The sequence below is a fragment of the Fusarium odoratissimum genome, assembly GCF_000260195.1.
Source record: "Fusarium odoratissimum NRRL 54006 unplaced genomic scaffold supercont1.1, whole genome shotgun sequence".
NCBI classification, from domain to species: domain Eukaryota; kingdom Fungi; phylum Ascomycota; class Sordariomycetes; order Hypocreales; family Nectriaceae; genus Fusarium; species Fusarium odoratissimum.
This window is the reverse complement of record NW_022158687.1, coordinates 2374362-2399208: the sequence shown is the minus strand read 5'-3', so window position 1 is coordinate 2399208 and position 24847 is coordinate 2374362. Positions and strand designations below refer to the sequence as shown.

The 24847-nt window shown below is 51.1% G+C and overlaps 3 protein-coding genes across 6 annotated transcripts; 1 reads left to right on the top strand and 2 right to left on the bottom strand.

Moving 5' to 3' along the window:
* Positions 1 to 81: 81 nt before the first annotated feature.
* FOIG_00832 (uncharacterized protein) lies at positions 82 to 19543 on the bottom strand. 4 transcript variants are annotated; one of them, XM_031197275.1, is made up of 2 exons: positions 6845 to 19543; positions 82 to 6772 (listed from the first exon to the last, which is right to left on the bottom strand). In XM_031197275.1, the coding sequence occupies exon 2, from the start codon at positions 899 to 901 to the stop codon at positions 368 to 370; it is 534 nt and encodes a 177-aa protein (XP_031073042.1). In that variant the 5' UTR covers positions 902 to 6772; positions 6845 to 19543; the 3' UTR covers positions 82 to 367. The 4 variants fall into 4 exon arrangements, with proteins under 4 accessions (XP_031073042.1, XP_031073043.1, XP_031073044.1 ...); XM_031197276.1 differs by having other exon boundaries at positions 82 to 6748; XM_031197277.1 differs by having other exon boundaries at positions 82 to 6748; positions 6857 to 19543.
* FOIG_00831 (uncharacterized protein) lies at positions 6844 to 24370 on the top strand. Its single transcript, XM_031197274.1, has 2 exons — positions 6844 to 19686; positions 19742 to 24370. The coding sequence occupies exons 1-2, from the start codon at positions 7330 to 7332 to the stop codon at positions 21209 to 21211; spliced, it is 13827 nt and encodes a 4608-aa protein (XP_031073041.1). The 5' UTR covers positions 6844 to 7329; the 3' UTR covers positions 21212 to 24370.
* FOIG_00830 (uncharacterized protein) lies at positions 21554 to 24407 on the bottom strand. Its single transcript, XM_031197273.1, has one exon. It carries the CDS (start codon positions 24179 to 24181, stop codon positions 21908 to 21910), a length of 2274 nt encoding a protein of 757 aa, XP_031073040.1. The 5' UTR covers positions 24182 to 24407; the 3' UTR covers positions 21554 to 21907.
* Between the last annotated feature and the right edge of the window lie 440 nt (positions 24408 to 24847).

Sequence of the window (24847 nt, the reverse complement as noted above, 5' to 3'; positions counted from 1 at the left end):
CGGCCTGAATGAGGTATTCAGACTGTCGTAGCACTTTAATTAAAGCCAAACGCCCACGATATCAGGCCAAGCTTGACAAACCTAGAAGTTGTCTCTTACAACGTGCCCATTTAGATCTACGGTAACACTCGCCTAACCATCAAGTGTATGTACAAGTCAAGATTTGAGAATTAGCGCCCAGGCCTCCTCCCATAGCAAATGGCTCATCGCCCAGCCCAGAAGGCCAGATCAAATCTAAGACCCGCAACGATCCCCATTCTATTTCAGCTTGACCAACGACGTGCGACCCCAGCCACCGCCTGTTTTGCGGGCCGCGGCGGACGGGCCCCATGAAAGCTGGCAACGAGCTCCCGAAAACAAAACACCATCAAAACATCACACTCAAGAACCCCCCTCGACGAATTCCGCAACGCTGGTAGACCGTAAACCGGCGCAATGCAGCGAGACAATCGCTCTCGGGACCCTGAGGGCTCTCGCCGCCGGTGGTACGAGTCTCGCGACCGCGATCCGAGAGATCAGGGAGATTCGCGTCAGCAATCATCGCTGCCATCACAACAACAATCACAATATCCCCAACAAACAGTCCCGCAAATGTATCAACAGCACTCTCAGCAACGAGCATATGACCCTCAACGTTATGAACAGTCCCCAATGTATCAACAGTCACCGCAGTATCCGCAATTTCCACCACCTCCCCAGCATTATCAACAATCGCAACGCTACTCCAGCGCGCCGCCTCAGTCGGTGCCGGGATATAATAACCCTTATCAACCGCAGCATAATTCACAACGACCACAGACACCTTCAAGTGTTTTCTCGTCCTCAAGTGACACATCGACATCACTATTAGATATCTCGCGATACAAGGACACGAAACAGTTTGGTGGTGTTTTTGGCACATTTTTCAAGGCGCCTTCAGACCGTGTCAAACAGCGTCTCCACAGAAAGAAGAAGCAGAAGCGCCGCGTGCTTTACTTTGGTAACTCATCATCATCTTCTGTGAACTCTGACCTAGCCTACGGACAGGGATACGTCCGGCAACCAAAAAGCCGTACCCTGAGCCCCCGAAGTCAAAGCCGTGCCTCTGGTCAAGGCTATGCCTTTTCTCCAGGTCATGGTCCGAGTCAAGGACATCGGCGGCGCAGCTCAGGGGGGTCTGATCGCGCATCGCGACCGACGCCTCGGAAGAAGACCGCCGATGAAGAGATAATGGCCCTTGGCCAGCAACTCTCTGACTTAGCGCGGCGGTCCAAGGAAGACGAGCAACGCCTATCCAGCCGAGGATCAGGCAAGGGCAAGACGGCTGCTCTGGGACTTGCAGCCGGCGCAGCTATGGCATCTGGTTATGGCCGGCAGAAACACGGCTCACGGGGATTGGGTAGCTCAAAGCAGCGCGTCGACACTTCGGATGATGACTCAGACTGGGAGGATGCCTCTGATGATGAGTCCTCTAGTAGTGATGACGCTGGCTCAGCTGCCGACTCAGAGCTTGCATATGGCATCGTCGGCGAATCTATCAAGCCCGCAGCCAGTGCTGCAGCGGCTGCAGGAACTGCAGTAGCCACAACCGCTATGGCTGGCTCCAGAAGACCCTCAGGTCAAAGCCCAGCGTTTGACTCTCGGCGATATGGAGACCGGGGTTCTATCGTTGACCCTCGCCTCTTTGGCCCCTACAACTCTCTTCGAGGCTCAATTAATACTCCATGTGGCTTCCGGGATGAAGAACAGGCTGCCGCATACCGTCGCGATTCTGCTAGCCTAGAAACTGGTGGACCAATTCAGATGCGAGAGGTGTATCCCGTTCCCATCTCTGATCCCAACCGATTTGACAGAGGCCGATTCCCAATGTCTGACAGGCGCCAGGATTCGTCGACTCGACCCGCGCCGGTTCCCCTGCAACAGCCGGTTCCCAAGCAGGCGGTTTCATCAAAAGTTTATAATGCCGAAAAACTTGATGACATAAACCGCAGGGGATCTCGGCAGCGCAAATCCGAACAGCCCGATGAAAAGGGCTGGGCAGGAGTTGCGACGGCTGGTCTCGCAGCAGCAGCGGTCGGTACGGTTATGGCATCTTCAGCATCCTCGCGAAAGGATAATCGCGAGAATCATGATGGGAGAAAGCATGACCGTGATGATCGAGACCACCGTGAGAAAAAGCGCATCGACCTAGAGCGCCAGAAAGCCCTAGAAGCAGAGGAGCAAAAACTCAAAGAGCTCGAGCATCAAAAAGCCCAAGAGTTAGAACGGCAAAAAGCCCAAGATCCGGAACGTCAGAGGCTCGACTGGGAACGACGCCTGGCCCACCACACCCAGCGACAGGAAACATTGGAGGACGAGCGTGAACGAAATGTGAAATGGGAGCGTGACTACCGTGGATCGGATCCCGAGCCTATCTTTCCCAAGTATAATGACGAGCGAAAATCTTCACGACGACATGATGATCATGACGATACCCCTACGGATAGAACGGAGAAGAAGAATGTTGATGTTGTAGATGTGTCTCAAAGGGATCAGGGCGAAGTTGAAGCATTCCGTATTGAATCGGGACCGGAGTTCAAAGTGTTGCGTGAACCTGTTGTCCAAGCTGACAACAACGAGCGTGATGCGACTCAAGATGGCCGTGACCTTCCTCTACCTGTCGGTGCTGGTCATCGCGCTCTAAGCGATTCAACTCAATCTGCACATGAGACCATCGATCCCTTCCAGTACCAAGTTGCGGACGATGCGTTCACAGTGTCTCAAAGAACCACACCTGGGCGCCCCCTTACACCTAATGTTGTCACCATTGAGCGCGAGCCTAATTTCGACGACTCGCCGCCAAGTTCTTCAGCAGCCGACGCTCGGTTAAGCCGACGAGACTCGTTTGAGATTGAGCGTATGGTCGACGAGTACCGTCGGGAGACTCACGATTCATCACAACGTCGCGATACTCAAGCTGGTCATGAGTTCGAAGAGGACGAGCGAAAGGCCAAATCTATTCTTGATGAGGCCAAACATGCTACAATTCCTGTTGCAGCTGCCGCAATAGCATCCGCCGTCGCAGTCGAACATGAGCACTCTCAAGAGCATGGACACCGTCGCTACCCGAATAATAGATCTCAAGATAGCTCAAGAGGTCGCAAGGATACTGTGCAGGAGGAAGCTGACAGGTTCTATCGTGAGGCCTGCATCGCTCGAAAAATTGCTTCTGACGAACTACGATCTCGAAGTGCATCCCCTGAGCGATCTGTCGTCGACAAGTGGCAAGAAGATAAGAATGATCAATTCACGATTGTCACACCACCGATCATGGAAGACAAGCACCCGGATAATAACATGTTTGATGGACCAGATGCAGATGTGAAGATTGATAACAAGATATACCCCCGGGAAGAACGCCATTTCCGAAACCTGGGTGACAATTCTTCTGCTCTTGTCTTGAGGTCAAGAGAGCCTTCGCGAGAGCGTCCTGTCCTCAATCTGATATATCCTACTCCTGCCACGAGTCGCCAACACACGCCAGCTCCTCAAGCACAAGGTGCAAGACAGGCGGTTGATGAAGTACCCACGCCTGACGATGTCAGCATTGGACCTAAGGGTGAGATCATCTCTGCTAGCGAACCCGTGTCTGTTGCCAAATCTGTCAGCTGGGGCGAGAACGAGACGAAGAGCTTTGAAGTAGACACACCAGAGAACCGAAGCGATTCCGACAATTACTTTCCTACTGATAAATCGTCCGACAAGCCTAGGCCGAAGCTAAACAAGGCCAGTCGCTGGGGTATTCTTGCCGCGGCACTGGCTGGTAGCAGCGCCGAGCCACACAACGAACCTGAGTTTGTAGTGTCATCCAAAAACTCAAATATCCCCAGAAGCTTTCCGGAAGAAGCAAGCAGGGACATCTCTGTTCATAGGGTTGAAGACGTTTCCGGTGACGATACGATGCACGAACCTCCAATTCCTGGGCCTAAACCTCCAAGCCCACATCCTCAACAGATGCCTGGCGGCTTTGCAGATGACTTTGAGTTTGCTGCTACTCTTGCTGCGGGCCTGAAGGATACTGGCTTCAACCCCGACATTGTCATTGATGACCCCTCCTACAGTCGGCGTGACTCTCCTCCAGGTGTCCAAGAGGCAAACGGTGACTCTCATGGCAGCACAAATGGCAATTCCTGGTACAAGCGACCTTACGCCGAGGTCATTCCCGAGCCTAGAAATGATAACATTCCAAAACTTCTTCCCGAGCAAGGGTTTGTTCTCGGAGAAGTTGAGACCCCTCAGGAAACGCCCTCTATTCGCCACGAAGGCGAACGCGACATCAAGCCCGACTCGCCAAAGCCTGAAGACGTGCCACTTCCCCAAGACAGTTCTGACACTACAAAGTTGAGCAAGCGAGAACAGCGCAAGCGAGACAAGTCTAACGTTGTCGTTGTTCAGGATGATGGAAAGATTGAGAACACCAAAGCGGAGCCGTCACCTTCAAGGGAGGTCGGCGAAGAGGTATGGGAAGATACCACTCGCAAGAGAGGGAAGAAGGATCGCAAGGGCCGCGATTCCGATGACATGAGCCCGAGAACCTCTTCTACCGATCACTACGCAAGCGACGCACCAGTCAGAGACACCAGATCTGATCATGATCTTGAATCGAAGAATACCCTTGCAGAATACGATCGCAGCCAGAGCTTCAACACCGCGGATATCGCCAAGGTGGCTGTGCCAGCCCTCGCTTTGGGTGCGCTTGCCGCTTCAAGTTCAAGAAACACACCCTCTCGCGACGTTCGCTCTGAAGACGAGCAAGACGTTCCCAGGAAGTCGCACAGGCATTGGAATGACGACGATTACTACTATGACGACGACAGGTCTCACGTCTCCGCCCCTGTGAAGCCTTCGCACCATCGCCATTCATCTCGAGACATATCCTCCCGAGACGTTCGATCAGACGATGAGCGAGAAGATCACAGGCATTCAAGCAAGCATAGGAAGGACCGCGATCCCCGCGATGATGCCAGATACCGAGGTTCTTCTACACTGGACCCCACTGATCGACGGTCTGCAAGACGAGGAGCATCTCGAGATCGTTCAAGAGATCGTTCAAGAGATCATAGGTCTAGAGAGAGGTCCAGAGACAGGTCACGGGATAGAACAAGAGATCGATCCCGAGATCGATCTCATCACAGAAGGTCTGATGATGATGAGCGGCCAAAAAGATCGAAGCGTCACTCCTACGGCAATGACTCACCAACCCGGTCATTAGCAGCCTCCGAAATCTCTGTTGGTAGTTCAAGCAGCAAGAGAAGCAAGAGGTCGAAACGAAGGAGTGGAGCCGAAGAAGATGTCGACGACAACAGAGAGAGCCCATCGGATCGAAGACGTGACTTCATCGACGACCGAGATGTTAGCTCTGTCGTATCTGAGTCACGTGGAGATGACCGTCGGCGCGAGAGCGGACATAGACGCAAGTCTTCGCGTTACGATGATGACGACGTGAAATCAGTTGCATCCATGCCTGGCTCATCTCGCCGGGACAAGGAGTACAAAGAACGCAGAACCCCTGAGAAGCGACCAAGCAGTAGTGTTCTTTCTAGCCTCTTCAAATCGCGTAAGGATAAGAAGGATTCTTTTTTAGATAATGCCGGCACCCTTGGCGCGGGTGTCGGCTTAGCGAGTGCAGCGGCCATTGTCGCGTCTGATGCTGCTCGTTCCAACGCCGCTGATACCTCATCAGATCACGAGAATTCTGTCTCTCGTGATGGCCGGCCTCGTGCGCGCAGCTTCGAACTGGTTGACCCCGAAGTCGTGCCCCGTGTTATCAAACCAGCGATTGACCCTCAATATGGTGATCTCCTTCCGCTACCTCCCAGCGAACCAACTAGCCCTTCTTCTGGTCCGGAGGAACTACCCCCTCTTCCCGATAGCAGGCCTGACACACCCCCAGAGGAGCGTATTATTCGACGAGATTCGCGTACTCATCAGCGACGCCGTAGCGTTTTTGACACGCCCACAAAATCACCCAGTCGAACTGCTGTTCCTATCGCCCTTCGTTTGGGTAATAGGTCAAACCCCGCCTCTCCTGTTAGCTTCAAGGCGTCCCCTGCTAGTTCCCCTATAACGTCTCATTCGGATGCCGTGGTCATGTCAAGGCGAGCAGCTCGACCAACATCCTGGGACAACAGTCGAGAAATCATGCCTTTGTATCTTCTTGAACACTCACGACACCAACAACCAACTACTGGCTCAGTGCTACCTGCGCTCCCACCTAGTGAGCCTAGCGAGACTTCTGCAAGGAACTCACCCGAATCCGAGTTCCTCAAGCATAATGACGATTATTTCGGCTCTGGACTTGACTTTACCGGGCTTGATCTTCGTGTTGATACCGAATTATCGGAGCAGCATCCTAAGGACTCTGTCGCAGGATCTCAGGAAACAACGCCTCGCGCGGAGTTCATGCCCATGCTCCCAGGCCCTCTCCCCTCTGACGCTGCCGGAGAGCATGAGAAGGAACCGATAACTTCTCTCCCGATACCTGCGGAAGCCATCAGCAAGGACATGGAAACTGACGTCTCTGCTGCACCGTTGCCCTTTGACGCTTCTGCTGTGGCTGCTCCTGTGGCCTTGGCTTCTCATGCTTTTTTGGAAGGCCAGCAACGAACTCACTCACCCGCAGACAAAACGGATGACCTTACATCTGCTGATGAGCATTTCTCGGACGCTCTCGAGGGTCACTCAGAGCAGATGTCACCAGGAGAAGCTGTTTTCAAGTCTGTCACTGAGCCTGTTACTGAGTCCACTGCTGAGCCTGTCACTGAGTCCACTGCTGAGCCCGCTGTTGAGCCCGTTGCTGAATCCGCTGTTGAGCCCGCTGTTGAGCCTGCCACTGAGCCTGCCACTGAGCCTGCCACTGAGCCCGTTGCTGAGCCCGCTGTTGAGCCCGCTGTTGAGCCTGTCACCGAAGCCACGAGTGAGACCGCACCTAATTCTTCTACAATTTCTGCAGAGGTTACCACATTCAAGCAATCCTTAACTTCCGAAGAAGATGAAGCTGTTGGTGCTACTGACGAAGTCCTCGAGCCTATTCTTGCAGACTTTTTGGTAGAGGATAGCACCCGAGGACTCGCAGTTGGGTCCGCAGTTGAGGATGTCACAGCACTGTCCCCAGAACTTTCGTCACAAGCAGTTGAGGAAACAGGCTCTGAGATAGTTGAGCCTTCCAATGTCCAGAACACCAAAACTGCTATCGACACTACTTATGAAAATCCCGAATTCACCAGCGCGCCGGACAGCATATTTGTCACAGATCCCATTGTTGAAGCAGTTTCAGTAAGCGATTCCACGACGAAGTCCACCGCCCAGCCTATGGACGAAAAGCGAACTACCGATACTGCTCGCGACATCAACACCGGGATGACCAGCCCTATTACCAAGCCTCAATCCGTACCAGCTGTTGTTGCCCATACTGAGCCTGCCACTGAAGACTCGCAAACACCGTTCGTAAAGCCTGAGGACACCGTTGCCCAGCGTGCAGAAAATGAGATTACCACCGAAGAGTGGTCAACCATGAACGCAAAGGATAGGAAAAACATGAAGAAGAAGCTTAAGAAAAAGGGACTTGAACCGATCATTCAAGACTCATTCAACATTCTAGTCCCCACTGCTAGCAAGGATGACCATGCCGTCCCAGGCGACGAGGCTGCCGCAGTGAATGAAGCGTCTGAAACAAAGCCGGCTATGGTTGAACTCGAGCCCACCCACGAATCTACACCTCAACCCTCTCAGGATCCTTCTACCGACCCATGCGCCACTGAAGCCGTGAAACCCCAAGAGCCTGAGGCTTCGCATGAGGAACAGCATACGATCGCACAGTCTGAAGAGGCCCAGGAAGTCGTTGAGCAAAACAAACCAGTTGATTCAAACTTATTGGCGGACCGGGAAGCGGAAGAGCCACCAAGAGGGCTAGACAACGCCATCGAATCTGTGGTACCACTAATAGAGCCTGAACCCGTAATCGAATCTTCTGTCAATGCTCAAGCTACCGCGGAATCGACCTCCATCACTGCTTCGCCTATTGCAGAAACGGCCCTTGAAGAGCAACTGGTGTCTCCATCCAAGAGTAAGAAGAAAAAGAAGAAGAGCAAGATGCAGCAGCCATCCGAAGAGGAAGCAACTTCTGTAGAGCCAACAGTCACCGAGGTTGAAGGCGCAGGTCCAGCTGAAATTTCTAAAGCTGAAAAAGATGCGTTTGATGCTTGGACGGAGCCAGTCGCGCCCACTGAACCTTCTGCTGAATCATCTGAAACAGTTGCTCATGGTGACTCAGGTTCTATGGTGGAACCACTCTCAGAGTTCCCTGTTGAGCCTGTCGATGCAGATGCATTCGATGCCTGGGCCCAACCAGATACCATGGCTGAAAGCGTAGATGCTCTAGAGAAGACACTGGATAAATCTACGAAAACTTCTGACCCGGCTTCCGAAACTCCGATTGTATCAACACAGGGTGACAGCGCCGCTACGCCCAAGTCGAAGAAGAAGAAAAAGAAGAAGAAGGGCGCCAGAGCCGATGATGAGCCAGTGGTGGAGAAACAAGACATGCCTCAAATAGGGGAACCTCTTCAAGTTGAGGACACTGGAGACAATGAAGCGATTAAGGATACCAACAAAAGCTTGATAGAAGAGCCGCCCGTTCTGGTAGCTGAGCCCGCCGATGTTACTCAAGACGATGAGGCTCCGGACTCACAGCCTGTTTTGTTATCCAAAAATAATGATCAAGTTCTTGATCGTGAAAAGGCTTCTCCAGTTGAGGCTCCCGAGCCTGACGATCCTGAGTCCAAAGATGATGTCGACTATCATCCGACCGCTCGTGATTCCCACACTTCCGCCAAAGATGCACGAAAAGATAGACAAAGCCAAGGATACTTCCCATCTGCTCTTCGTGCACTCCCCGCCACGGCTGGAATTTCCGCTTTCAAGAGGATGTGGGGATTCCGGGACCAAGCGCAGACACAAAATAAATCGGGCGAACCTGAACCTGATGCTCAGACCCAGCCTGATGCAGTAAGTGCTGATAAGTCAGCGGCAACAGACACTAGGTCTGATATTATTACACCGAAACTCGATCGTGACGCTCCCAGGGATAAAGAGACTACTAGCGTAAGCGCTGAAAACCCAGAAGTTGCCGACATCGAGCCAGACATTCCCGCTGCTGAGACCGCTCCCGATACGCATGCCAACAAAGCGGCTCACACCACATTAGAAGCCCAGATTTCGGAACCACTCTTCTCTCAAGGAGATGCGCCGGCAGACGAATCTCAAGGAACTTCTTTTGGACTGGAACCTTCTCAAGTTGACGAATCAGTCAAAGCCACAGGGGATGCTAACCGCGACATTCTTGCTGAGGATGAAGTGACTACCACCATGGACAGACAGCTCACCGAGACAGCCCCGATCTCGGTTGTTGAGGAGGAATCCGCCGAAAGGTTAAAAGATAATGGCATAAGTCATCCGGCAACAAGCGTGGTGGAGGCAACAGGGGCTACTGAAGTCAAGTCCGACGAAATCAAACAAGAAGACTCCTCGACAATAACTACGGCTGATGATAAGTCCCCGGCACATGAATCCACTGAGGCTACGTACAAGGACTCAACAATACCAGCTCAGGCTGATCTTGGCCAGCTTGTCAAAGAAGAGCCTATTAATCCAGTTGAGGATGAGGACGTGAGACTTGTTGAAGCAGGCTCAGAATTGAGCACAAAGCCTGTCGAAGCCAGCACTGAAGAAGTGTCCAAAGAAGATGCCAGCAAGACAACTGGAGGAGACAGTGCGAAGTCCAGTGTGGAAGCAACTGGCGAAAATAACGAAGCCGACGCAACGGGATTGAAGAAGAAGGCCAAGAAGAACAAGAAGAAAAAGAAGAACCAACCTAGCCAGGATGAGGCTCCCGAGGAGGAGACCAAAGATACTACTACGCACGTTGAAATCAGCCAGGACGTATCAGGTGCCGAAACAGCAGTAGTGCCTGGCAGAAATAATCTTGACATTCTGGTGCCAGATCCCATGGTTGAATCTTCTGACTCTGTTGTTGAGAATGCTCTCCTCGACCAGAAGCCTGATGACGAGTCGACACATGGCGTACTAGACGAACCAGAAGCCAAGGACCAACCACCGTCTGATGATAGGCCAGTTGAGAACGAACCTCAAGAGCAGTCACCGTTGGATACTGCTTCAGTGGCACCGCAAACCAGTGAACGGTTGCAGACTGATGATCAGGTGTCTGAGCATGGGCATAAGGAACGGCTGCCGAGTGACGCTGAGCCGACTGAACCTGAAATCAAAGAACGATCACAGATTGATGACCACTCAGCGGAGCATCACGTTCCGGATCAATCTGGGATCGGAAAAGAGCCAGTGAAGCCTAAGGTCGAAGAACTGGCGCACATCAATGACGAACCACCTAAATCTGAGCTGAAGGAACAGCTTCAAGCCGATGGCCAGTCATCTCAGCCTGGAGCTGAAGAACAGCCCCAAATGGGTGATGAATCGTCCGAGGCTGTGTCTAAGGAACGCTCGCAGACCTATCTCCTAATGGGGCCCGATACCGAAGAACAGGCACCCACATTTGGCAACTCAACTGTCCCTGATATCAGGGATGAATCACAAACAGCAGACGTGTCAGCTGGGCCTGAAATAAGAGGCGAGGCACAGAGCGAAAAGCCAGTGAACGAACATTCACTAGATGAGCTACCACCGGCCGCAGATGATGTTTCCCCTCAACTTGCTCTTGATGAAGCCCTGCCTCCAGAGAGACCAGATGCTGATCCTCTAGAGGTGGAAGCCGCCAAGGAAGAACCCTCACTCGCAGTTGGGAGCTTTGAGGCAGAGAGCGAGAAGGCAGAGATCGAAGCTCTCCTGGAGAAGAGAGAGAGGAGAAAAGGGCGTCTTTTGAAGAAGGATCAAATACGTCTTGCTGCCCTTGAAGAGAGTGCCGCTCGAAGATTAGCGGCACCAGTTGTCCCTGAAGTCGAAGAGCAAGTTTCTGAGAAACCGATGGACCTCAGCAATACTGAAGGACCCGCCCAGGAGTCTGAAACAATCGACACATCAAAGAAGGCCGAGGGCACTCTAGACAATGACAAACATCACCCAAGTGAGGAAGTGCCTACCGCCAGGCCTCCGGATGTCAGTGAAGTCCGCGCCAATGAAGTTTCGACTGAAAGTGAGACTCATGATGTTGGACAACCGACCGAGACCACCGAGGCGGCAATGTCCCTGCCGGTTGTAGAAGGGACCGAGGAAAACATTGATGTTATTGACACGGTTGTGACTGCCGAGCCTCAAGATGCTATAGAAGCTCCTGAAGGCGAAACTTCAGAGCTGGCGAGCAGCAAGAAGTCAAAGAAAAAGAAGAAGAAATCGGTATCTCTTGTTGAGAACGAGGAAGTTCAAGGTGCAGCAACACAGAACAGCGAACCGCCTGTTATAGTATCCGAGCCCGTGCGTCTCGATGAGTCTACAGCCAGCGTCAACGAAGTACCGGTTGCGGAACCAGTTGCCAAGGAGGCGTCAATTGAAGTGCCACCAAAGGATGCCGAACAGCCTGACATCCCTGCTGTGAGCCATCCCTTGGAGCCTGCAAACGAGAGAACGGCCATTGAAAGCCACCCTGAAGCAAATTCGGCTGCTATTGTGGAAGAGGCCGAGCCAGAGACCTCATCCGATAAGAAGAGCAAGAAAAAGAAGAAAAAGAAGAAGAATGCCTCTTCTGACGAGCCAGAGAAGCAGCCTGAAGCCGAATCCACACTCCAAGAACCTCCTGAGTCTGATACAGCCAAGAACTCTGCCTCGCAAGAAGCAGAGTCCGACGTTGCCCAGACTGCAGAGTCAAGTGGCATTGAGCCTACAGAAACGCCTGTCCATCAAGATGAGCTGTCGCCTCCCATGGAATCGAAAGTGATAAACACTGTCGAGACTACCCCATTAGATGATGAGCAGACACAGCCAGCTGATGCCAAGACCACCGTAGAAACCCCTTCTGTCCAGGAACCAACACCAGCCACCGACAGGCCTGATATTGTAGCACTCGATGAACCTCCCTCCGAAAATCCTCCCAAAGTCGAGGAACCCGATTCACCGGCGAAACTGTCAAAGAAGGACAAGAAGAAGAAGAAGAAGGCCGAAAAGAAGAAGGCTGCTCTTGAAGAAACCCAGGAAACTGAAACTGAGCCTGGCCTTGCTGCCTCTTCTCAGGATGCTGACGTTTCGGTCGATACTGGAATCAATGCCCCAGCCGAAAATCCTCAAGCCGCGCACGATGAGACCCCTAAGCAGACCGATGAAAACGAGACATCTGACACAGCGGTTCCTTTGGAGGATAAAATAACTCCTTCAGCCGATCATATCAATGTACCAGATACCGGTAATTCCGGAGAGCTTCCAAGCGAAGAACCAGCTGGTCCTGAAGACGAGCGGGGTGGGTTTAGCCTCAGTCAATCCCAGACCGACCAAAAGAAGAAGGCTAAAGACAACGATTTTGAAATCCTGCAGGACCCCGAGACCAACCGTCCAACGGAGCCGGAGACGATTCCGGATCCGGAAAAGCAGGACGTCGCCGCCGCCGCCGTGGATAAGGCCCAGAGCAAAGGATCTACAGAGGGTACAAAACGGAAGGAGGACACGAGCATAGCTGGCGATCTTGAAGCCTCTGTCGGGTCCGGGACGAAGCTGGAGCCGGAATCGGAACCGGGACAGGAACTAGAAGACAATAAGGAATTTGCAGGCTTGTCAAAAAAACAGATCAAGAAGTTGAAGAAAGTCAAGGCTCTGGCTGCCTTGGACTCCTCATCCAAACCACAGACGCCCAAGGAAACCGGAGCCTCTGAAGAGGTACCATCGGAACCATCGGCTGAAACTGGATTGGAATCTGAACCAAAGCCCCAGGTTCAATCCGAACCTGTTGCACAAAGCTCTACCGAGGCAGATCCAGAGCCTGACTTTAAGAATGAGAAAGAAGGACTCCCGGAGATTGAGGAGATTGTACCTATAATTGAGCCCGTCATTGAAGCTGAATCTGAGTCCAAAAATGAGACTCAATCTCTGGACAACACCAATATTCACTCTCCGACTGGACAAGCTATTGCCAAGCCTGAAGCTGATGCCGGCATTCAGGGATCACACCTTGAGTCTAAGCAACAGACAGCCCCTGGACAGGATATCATTGTTCCTGCGCCGGAGGTTGATACTGAGGATCAAGTCGCTAATTTTGGTAAAGGCCCAATTACTAATAGTGCAATTGAGCAGAAGAGCGTGGTGGAAATTGATGCTTCATTAGAATCTTGGGCTCTACCAAGACAGACACTCAAAGAACATGTTGAAACGATTGAGGTCTGTGGCTCAAAATTTGAGGCGGGAAAAGAGGCCGATGTCGCAGCCAAGCCAAATCTCACGGAAGAGCTCATTCAAGATCCCTCGCTCTCTTTCGGAATAAAGAATGATACGACAGACAGCACATATGTCAGCCTATCTGAGGAAGCTGCTGCTTCCACGGTGCTCGAGTCTTCTTTGTTAAATGAGAATATATCGACAGGCGCACCTCTCGGATCTGCGGATGAAATTGCCCCTGGACAAGCGACTGATGATAATATTGAGTCTATTCCGCAGCTTTCTGGAGCTTCTGCAAACCCCTATTCGGAGCTCGACTCCGTCAGTGGAAACACTGATGTTCTACATGGTCTCAAAGAAGGCAAACCAGATCATAACCGGGAACCCAGTGTCACAAACACAGCTGCTTCTGATACCGTTGCCTATGATGTCTTCACCTCCTCACCACAGCAGATTGCAACGAAGGCAGTTGAACAACCCCCCCTGGGCATAGAGTCTTTCGAGGACCACCCTTCACCGCCAGACACCACTGAACAAGCGTCAGATATTCCCGCCCAGCCCAAGTTGCCGAACTCAACCTCTCAACAGGCTCATGAACAGTCGCATACTCCACCTATCCCGCTCACCGTTCAAAAGGTTACCGATGCTTCCAGTCCAGAGAGAGCACCTACAGCTACTTCTTTCTTTTTAGAGAATTCAGCAGACCCTGACCACGGCATGACTGAGGCCTTTGAAAGTTTGTCTCCAGCAGAGAAAAAGAAGTTGAAGAAAAAGAAAAAGAATAAGAACAAGCAGGAGGCTCTCAATGAAAATGTCGATCAGGTGGAGGAGCCAAGCAAACCCGCTGACGTCGACATCGCTCCAAACCTCGCAGTCGTTCATGAATTGATGACACCTGCAAATCCTCCAGCAAACTCCGTAATTACTGCTGCATCCACGTCTGACCCAAGGGCAGGCTTGGGAGCCTCTGATTCCCCTGTATCTGCCGCAGAATCCAAATCAATGATCCCTCTTCAGATTGCTGTCGACATAGAAAATGAGGAACAAGATCAATTTACGAAGGAGAGGACAACAAAACCCTCTTCCGAATCTCAACATGAAGAATCTTCTTCTGCACCATCTCATGAGCTTGCTATTTCTCATCGCAAACTCAAATCATTGGATAGTGTAGGCGTCCAAGATTCCGAACCAGTCAATGAGGCCGATGAGAACCAAGTGGCCGAGGGTCTCGCGACGGCGAATCCACGGTCTCGACAAATACCAGGGTCGATTTCGCCTGATTCTCCAAACCAGCGGATGGACACTACAGGTGATGAGCATCCTCATTCCTCAGGCCCTCGGCAAGCTGAGAATGAGTTTACCGCCGAGGAGTGGGCAGCCATTCCTTCTAAGGACAGGAAGAAGATGAAAAAGAAGTTAAGAAAGATGGGTCTCGACCCAATCATTCAGCCTTCTTTTGAACCGACTCACTCAATTAGCAAACCTCTGCCCGAACTTGTGTCCGAAACTAGCCCTCCTATATCTCAAATCGAATCAGTTAGTGACAATAGTGGTGGACAACTTGCGCAAGATCTGGAGGCGCCAAGGACATCTACTAGTAAAGACAATGTTGGGAAGAAAACGACCTTCGAGGTTCGCAATGATGGCATCCACAAGGGCTTTCTCGCAGACGCAGCACCTGCACCTGAGACACGATCAATCCGCGAGACTGAGCTAGATCAACAAAAGCCGCTGGATGGTGATACTAGACCTTCTCCGATGCAACAAACCAAGAGGGAACCGAGCAGCGACACAAAGACGGACGACGAAGTTCAGGCTTTGACCGAGACACAAATCATAGCAGAGACACCCGTGTTTTCTGGAAAGGATCAACACGCGTCTAATATGCAGGAAGACGTTCATGGCTCTCTGCTGACTGAGAATGCAAACAAACAGGAGCCGGGAAGCGATGGCGTGCCAATTCCATCAACTATCGCGTCAAAATGGGAATCACCGCCGCAGAGCAAGCCGAATCAAGAAGTGAAAACAGAGCAGCTCACTAGCCAAACACCTCCAGATTTGGAGCACTCGTCCAAAGATATTCCAGAGATCGATGCGGGTCTTGTCAGCGCTAGATGTGCCGTAGAGACGCTGTCACAACAGGAAACACGTGAAGCCAGTGATGAAGTGGCACCAGTTCTAGCATCTGACTTTTTGCCAGAGGAGACCAAGGAAACCAGGGAACACGATGAGCCTGCCCTTGTTCCAGCAGAGAGTTTCGTCTACAGCGATGAGCCAGCCAATTCTACTAGGGCTGAGACGGACCACGAAGCTTGCCTTCTTTCTGCTGAGCTTGTTCAAAAGCATCGAATAGACGGCAGGTCCTGGGACAAGTATAGTGCGGTTACATTCGCTCCATCAACAGATCACTCCCCAACCATGATCGACCATCCAGCACCTGACGTTCCACAAGAACCCCCCAAACAAGCAATGAGCTTTGATTTGGCTGAACTTAGTAACGCTGATAACTCAGTTGAGGTTTCCAGGTCCCATCTGGACACAGAAGGAAACTCTGGCCTACGAGTCGTTTCTGTCAAAGAGTCTGATGAATCTATGCACACAGGCACACTCACAACCTTGAAGGACCTGGAGTTTGAGTCAACAGAACCTCGGCACGATGCCACAACGCGATCAGCGACAGATATCCCTGATTCAAGAAACGACACCTTAGATGTTTCTCCATTTGATGCACAAGCTGAGCTGTTCCAGGAAGATCTTGTCGGTATCAGGCCAGGCGATGAGAATGCCATACTCCCAGAGAAGGAAGAACAGAAGAAGCAGCCGAAGCCGAATTCAAACACTGCTCCTCTCGTACTAAGCGATGTCAACAAAAACTGTGCAGTCTTGGACGATGCCCAAACACAACAGGAAATTCAAAACCAGCCAACGCCTGCTGATGCAATGTTGAACGATCCTCATGAAACCCAGCCAGGAACCGGACTTCCAACCACTGACCAGGTTGGGATTGATAACAGAGCAGCACTAGCCAAGTCGGGCGATGCCTTCCCGGAGCCAGAACCACCATACGGGGTAAAGCCTATGACAGCCGCAACTGAGATCGAGAGTAACTGTCACCCCGCTGTGCCTGACGAATCAAATGTACCATCAAACCAAGTTGAGGAAGCTGCTCAGATGGAAGACTCAACCACACCGCATTTCCAGAATGACAAGAACATAAAGACGGGCTACGCTTCTGAGACGTTAACCACAGAAGAGAAAGCTTCCCCAGAGCTAGCAAGCCGGACGCGCACCGAGTTCCCCCGAGCTTCTGACAGCAAGTCGACTCTGGATGATTCAAAACTTGATAGGGCCCAGGAAGTTATGCCAAACCTCTCACTTGTGCCCGAGGTCCCGGGGACCGATCAGGCACCGCATCAGGCCACAGAAGGAAAGCAACACCTTGAAAACAAGTACAGGGACAACCCTGTTGTTGATTTAACTGTCGCCGAGAAGGAAGAAGCGGATGTCCTCCTTCAAGATTTTGGTACTGGAAACTCCACTGTCAAAACTGCACAAAGTCCCCCAACATCGACAGGCGAATCATCTGCTTTTAGCAAAGGCGGGCCGTCGCTGGCGCAGGTTGAGGCAAATGCATCTGTTGGGCCCTCGCCAAGACAGCTCACTGAACCTTCACCTGCTGCCGCAGAAGATCCGCTCGTAAAGTTGGCCCAAAAGAAAAAGAAGCAGAAGCAAACGGATCATGGATCTATCGAAGCAGCAAGAGAAAGGAATCAAGGAATGCTATCTAATCAAGTTGTTTCTGGCGATCCTGTCAATAACTACCTTCTCTCAGAACCGAATGCCCCAGTTTCCAAAGAGCTTGCGACAACGGAAGTGTTAGATGATTTACAGCCAATACTGGTCAAGACGGAACCTGGGAATAAAGAAGAAACAGACAAGCCGCCACAGGACGGTGACCTAATCCATGCCAAGCCTTTTCAGCCCGAATTGGTAATCGAAAGTCAGCCAGATACAGCCGTTCAAGTTGCATCAGGTCCTGGAACAAGTGATATCGCTCCCGCTCCGACAAAAGATGGTCACATAGCCCCAGAATCCCCTGTGGCAACTCCCACCCTGCGACATATCCCCGCAACTACACTTGTACATGATACAGTGGACGAGGATACGGAGATGACGCCAGCTTCCACGAGTCATTCCATTACGGCTTGGTCGGAGGAGATAAAATCGAGTGGAGATGTACGCTCTAGAGACATGACCTCTGAAGAGAGAAGCAGTCACTCCAATGGGCCATCAAGTTTGACTGCGACAGCGACAGAGCTGCGTGACATCAAATCTATTGACAAGTTGTCGAAGAAACAAATGAAGAAAGCCCGGAAGTTAGGCTTGGAAGCGAGATCCTCTGGACCATCAGTCTCATCGGAACATGCATCTGCCATTGATCGAGATGCTCAGTTTTCACTTGCAAATGAGGCAACACAGCTGAAAGAGACTGACAGATCATCACCACAACAAAACTTCGATGCAAAAGAGGGAAAGAGGACCCTAAGAGAATCCGAGTCGACTTCCATATTTCCGAAAGGATCTCCTGATGCGAGCCCACAAGCCGTAAAAGAACCTACGGGTCAGCCTCCAGAGGCTACAGTCGCCACCTCGGACGTTTCGAAAGATGAACCAGACCTGCATAAATCCAGCAAGCCCAGTACATCGACATTTGCTGGAATGATTGCAGCCACTGCCGCAACGTTCAGCTCTGCCATGTTCGGGGACTGGACAGAAGGCGACAAGAGTAAAGGCGCAAGACAAGAAGAAAAGAAACCCAAAAGCAGGGATGAGACAGTGGAAGAAAGGAACAAGGAACCGCAAAATGATGTGGAAGCAGCAACAAAAGGCTCAAATGACACCAAATTAACTGCGAAAGATATTGACAAAAGGACACAGGGAGAAACCCCGACGCACCGAGAAGTCCAGGATGCGAGGAGGAAGAAACCAGAAAGAAACTTCGCTAGTGGTAGTGCTGACCACAAGGAAAGGCATCGTGACACTGTTACAGATGCTAAAGACAAAAGCGAACTGGCAGAGAGAAAACCAAAAGCTTCAAGAAAGACAAACAATGCCACATCGTCTGTTCATGAGATGTTGTTCGATGCGCCAGGAAAGAGTAGGCGCTCGGAGAGCTACGGGGGAACATCGGAAGTTCGTGGCACATCTGAAGGTTCTTCAACAAACCCGAAGAAAGAGCGCAAATCAACTTCGCGGCAGTTATATGCAGAAACGTCAGACACGATGGAAAGTCCGGTGCTTGGCAAAGGAGAGTTGGAGCTGTTGAGAAGCTCCCCCCAGCCTCTTCTTCGTCGTGGATCTGACGTTGAGGAGCCTAAAAGCGGTCTGTTACGAGAGGACAGCAAGACATTTACACCACAGGTGGGATCGGAATCGGACATTAGTGATCTACGACGATCACCAAGCAGACTCTTGGAGCCAGTCCCAGAGGTTCCCGAGGCCGAAGTTGAGCCAGCCAAGGATGCATTCTCAACACCAAAAGCCAAACGCGACAGCGCTCCTGTTGGTGAAGCATTGAGCTTCCAGAGACGAAGTAGACGCTTGAGTGAAGAGGCACATCGTGACAGCGGATTTGGAGGGGAGGTAGCAACTCTAAGGCGAAGCAAACCTGCTAGTCAAGAGGCTTCACGCGACAGTGGAGTGCATACCGAAGACTGGGCTGAAAGGGAAAGTCAGATACAGCCAGTTGCAGACCGCGCGGTCTTGCAAACTCCCGATCCACCGAGCGAGCGAAGACTTCGTCGATCTCCGCGAGGCACACCGGTGTTGCGAGAGCCTGCAGTACCTGGACCAACACCGGAGCCAGAAAAGAAGAAACAATATGGGGCTCTAACTCCAGCTGGCACGGCAGTCGCCGCCGCTGCAGCGGGTGCGGGCTTAGCGGCAGCCCTACGAGGACGTGAGCCTTCAACACCAATTCCAATTCCGACTACGAATTCCAACCCGATTTCATCATCAGTTTCTGGTCAGAGAAGCGCTTCAGACAATGCCACTCCTTCTCGTCGGTCAACACCTCGTCTCGAGGGTTCCGGACGTCGAACTGTCTCTAACACCAGCCTCTCTCGGCGTCGGACCCCGGAGCCGCTTAAGTTGAGGCCTGATAGCCCAGGCATCAACCGCTCGTCAGGCACCCCCACACCACCGCTCCGCCGTGTTGACAAGCGAATGAGCAGTGATTTGCGGGCTCTACGTCAACAAAACACCACCGCCGCCGCACCCATCAGTTCCACGCCTGTCGCAAATGAGGGTCGCGCCCGTGCCAAGGACATGGCCGACGTCTATGTAAGTCTATCACCAATTTTTATCTTAATGTAATATGGCACTAACAATAACAAAGGATGGCTTCGGTGAGGGTCGCATCGGCTCACCCCGATCACCAACCCGGCCACACAGCATGCGCCGCCGACAAAGCATGCAGGTTCTCGAACTCGAGAATAAGGTCGAGCAGCTAATGGCCGAGAACCGAATGCTCACAGAAGCCCGCGCTATGGCTGAGACGAGCCTTAGTCAACGAGCTGCCAGCAGTTTAGCCGATCGCGATGTCGAAATCGACAATCTCAAGCAGTCATTACAATTTCTTCAGAACGAAGTCTCTAGACTTACAGAAGTTAACGACGGTCTTGCAAGCGCCAACGCCGAGCTTGCAAGCAAAGACAATGGCCGTGTAACTGATCTTGAGAGTCGCAATGCCGCTGTCGCGCGTGAGCTAGAAGAAGCTCGACGCGAGAAAGGCAACACTGAACAGTCTCTTGAAGCAAAGGACGCAGAAATTGCCGAGCTTCGCGCCAAACTTGATTCTGCCAAAGAGAAAATCCGTGACCTTCAGCGCCAGATTTTAGAAGCCAAGGCTGGCGACGACCATTTTCTCAACATCCGCGATGAGGATCATTTCGACCATCGTTGCCAGCAACTTTGTTCCCATGTTCAGCAATGGGTGCTTCGGTTCTCCAAATTCTCTGATATGCGCGCCTGCCGCTTAACAAGCGAGATAAATGATGAGAAGACAATTGATCGACTCGACAACGCCGTACTTGATGGATCCGACGTCGACGTTTATCTCCGGGACCGTGTGAAGAGACGCGATATCTTCATGTCCATGACCATGAACATGGTTTGGGAATTTGTCTTTACTCGCTATCTTTTTGGCATGGACAGAGAGCAGAGACAGAAGCTTAAGTCACTGGAGAAGCTGCTGACCGAAGTCGGCCCTATCGAAGCGGTACGCCAATGGCGCGCCGTTACCTTGACTTTACTGGCGAAGCGCGAAAGTTTCAAGCGTCAACGTGATCTGGATACAGAGGCTGTTGTTCAGGCCATCTTCCAAACACTGTGTAAGATCCTCCCACCACCGTCGAACTTGGAAGATCAAATTCAATCTCAGCTACGACGTGTCATGAGAGAGGCCGTTGGTCTCTCGATCGAGATGCGGACGCAAAAAGCTGAATATATGATGCTGCCGCCTTTGCGCCCTGAATACGACGCGGACGGTGAACTTACCGCGACAGTTCAATTCAACGCATCAATGATGAACGAACGAAGCGGCAGCATTACAACCTCAAATGAAGACCTTGAGGCACAAGGTGCCATTGTTCGGGTTGTGCTTTTCCCACTTGTCGTCAAAAAGGGAGATGATAATGGCAAGGGCGACGAAGAGATAGTGGTATGCCCTGCACAGGTTCTTGTGCCCCGCTCCAAGGGTCTGTTCGGTGGCGCAAGTGATGGTGGGAGCACTTCTATCGGCGCTCGGAGTCATATTAGTCTTGTGACTGAGACAATGGGTCAAACTGAGGTAGATTATGTAGATTAAGGGATACAGGATATGGGAAGATACCACTTGGGAAAAGGATATAGGCGGTGTTTTGGGCTTTGGAATTCTGGGGACAAACGCAATACTAGCGAGGATTTTCTTTGTTTGTTTCTGGTCTGGGCATGAAAGGGGAAAGGGTCTCACGTTCTCAGTTTTATGTTTTATGTTTTGCTCTCCCTATCTCCTTTTCACGTCATGTATGGGTTGATCAAGGGCGGTTCAATCTTCTTCGATTTCACACGTCTTATGATATTTTCTTGCTTTTCTTGTGCTATTTATTTGTGTCTGTAATGACATTTAATGTATGGACGCCGGAGATTTGCAGTATCTATTGAATTCCAGCTGTAAATTAGATTTGATAATGACACGGTCTCATGATTTCTTCGTCAATAGTCTGATACGTCTTTTGATTTGTTCTTGCAAGTTGCCTTGCATCACATCAATCCAAATTATCTATTATCCCTAAAAAGATTGTCAGGCATGCGTATCAAAAGCTGTCTACTGCCGCATAGGCGATTCTATGTTCGTATTCGTTCCTTTATTCTTCGGGCCTATGGGTTCTGCCAAGTTCCACATGGACCTATGTTCACGAGGCGCTCAGCGTTTTTAAACTTTTCTCATCAAAATTGATGGAATACTCTTTCTTCTTCTCTCCTTGGGGTATTATATGTTAACAAGAACCACATCATGCATTACCTAAAAGCTTGAACCTATCGCGGAGTTGGCCTCTGCCTTTCGTCGTTGAGCCTTCATGATAGATTCCAAAGTACGGTCATCTTCCACCCTGTTGTCCTCGTCTTCTCGTGTTTCCTTGCTCTCGATGTCGTACCTAACTCGTCCGATGGGTGGCAGGGTCTGCTCCCATGCTTGTCGAAGGGGTCTTTTCAGGCTCTCTTCCAGAGTTAGTTGCATTGAATCTTCTAGGAGCTCCTTGGTCGGTTCTTCTGATTTGAAATGCGCCTTCCTCGTTGGCGCTGGCATTCGTGGCATCTCCCCTCTTCTACGCCTGTTGGTCCATCTCCACCCATCAAGTGAGACGGCAACCTTTGCTGCCTGCTCTTTTCCATAGAAATGCCTAATCTTTTTGACCAAATATCGAAGCCGTGTCTTGCGGCCCATCTTACCCTCCTCGAGATCTTGAAGCAGAATCTCAGCTAGAATTTGTATCGCGGGCTGTGACATGTGCTGTCCAGTCCTTTTGCCCCAATTGATTGCGGTCTCGATATATCTTAGGCGCTGTCGGGTTGTCAGGCCGGGTTTCTTCATGTAGAACTGACATATCTCTTCCAGGAAGTCCATCATAAACACAAGATTCCGTACGATGGGGGCTTTCAGCCGGGTAGCAGTCTTTGATGAGCAAAATTCAGCGATCTGCCAGATGAGGTCCGGTGGTAGGTCCGGATGCGTTACTATGGCTTCTGCATGTCGTGCCCACATGTACCAAGGGAATTTATGCTTAACTGACGCTCCTGCGTTATATGATTCCCAAAGCATGACGGCACAATACGGGTCTTTCTCCATCTTCATCATATCTTTTATAATCCCATGATGATCGCTCACCAGTCGAATCGACTTGATCAATGTATCAAGGCGTCCAAAGGTTTCACTGGTATGTGTAAGCGCCCTCAAGTTCGCTATGCGTTTCTTGGTTTCTCTATGACGAGAGTCCTGAAGCATTGCTGCCCAGCAGTGTAACTGTGTAGGCCCGGTAATCCATTTGTATAATTGCTCAGGCCGTATTCCTCCCTGCGTCGTGCTCATAAGACGAATAGCCATGAATTGCCAAACTTCTGATTCTGCCCAATCTTGCATGTTGTGAACATTGCCTGCGAGGGTAGAGAATTCATCTGCCTTGAGACCTGGAACTGCCGCCAATTTCAACAATAGCTGAAAAGCTAACGTACGTTGGTCTGTGGTCTCATCGACGAACTGGAAGCAATGTTTGGTCAAAGCTTCAAATGTCTCCATTCGCGTCAGACCTCGGGCAGAAATTAATCGAGTCAATTGCATACTGCGGCGCAAGAGGCGGAATGATATAGGTCGTGTAGGATATTGTTCGCCCTGTGCCATTTCCAGTCGGTTATGGTTATGCATTAGGTCGAGGTAGTCACATGTATCTAGTTGTATTTTTTCGTATAGGGCAATCAATCTCAGTAGCTCCTCAAGGCAATGGAACGTAGAGGGCTGGGGTGCCATTTGCAATATTGTTTTGAGGCACTGGTGCCAAATATGGCTCCCATACAAATCTCCAGTTGAGGTGGTCCGGGTACGATACATAGCGTGGATTATGTAGACCCATTGTTTGGCAACCCTATTATCAAGGACTTTGGCCGGCGCTCGTTGCCTGAGATGGTCGTCGAATGGATCGAGAGCCCGGATAAGGTCGTCGTTGGAAATCGTCCTTTCCTCGACCATCTTCAAGATTTGAAGAACATAAGGCTCGCATATCTTCTTCAGTGCTTTTTCGTCTTCGAACTTGTAAAATTTGGCGAGTCGCTCGTTCATATCACCCCGGGCCTGTTCTATTGATGTGAGAGTTACTGCCGCGGGCACCAGATCCGCCTCCACCGGTGGTGGTGTAGCAGCTGCAAGGTTGGTATTTTTTTCGTGTCCCATGTCCTCGAGGTTCCTGAGAAAGCGCTCGAACAGACCAATCCTTTTTTTATGACGGTCATTCGGTGCAACAGGAGCCTCCCAGGTCCACTCGCCGAGATTAACGGGCACTTCGATCCTCCAAGGAAAGGGTGAAGCATGAGAATTGGGAACAACGACAACCATATGTCGCTTGCCCAAACGACGTCGGCTCTCGAGAGGCCCGGCATATGAGCTCAAGCATCGGCTAGGAATCGGATCGAAGCGTTGGAATCGCTGAATGGCTCGGGCTAATAGGGTATTGGCGATCCAGATGCCACTTGGTGAGCTTGCGGCAGGGCACACACCCGAGCGCCGGTACAGTGAGGGATAGTGCATCGTCGAAGCATTGGAATTCCTCGAATCGCGGGACACAATATCGGAATTCGGTTCATGTCAGCATCGTGGGTACCTTATGCTCTGCGCGAAATTCACGTTAGAGCTGGTTTCTTGGAAGGTAAGGCACCTAGGTACTGGTAGGAAAAGGTGGTGGGTGAGAGAACTTTCAATTTGGAGCATTTGGCCCACACACAAGTGGCCAATGAGAAAAATGATATTACCCCAGGTTCTTTGAGTTCCATAAGCTAAGGTAACTAAGTGAATGCCTCAGGCGTTATCAATCATAATCTACCATGCTCCACAAACGAGTCCCTGGCGGCATCTAGCGTCTCCTGCCTCTGTCATAAAGTCTCGAGGGGAGGGGAGCAACAAGACTCGAGACTTTGAATAGGGTGCCTAGAGGAGGCAAGAAAACTAAGGATCTCTATTCTAAGGCAGGTTACAAAAAGACTTAAATAAGTTTAGCATATCTTAGCAGGCCTTCAGAATATTTGATTCTAGCTTAATGTTTGAAGTTTTCTTGCTCTCAGGGACGTCTAAAAATAAACTGATAAAGGCACCTAGAGTTCATCTTCGACTTACCCAACTAATTTTGTCACTTCAGGGCTTGGGTCCTTGGGGTTTTCTCACTTCCTCTAGGGGCTAACATGTGTTCAAAAGCTCCAG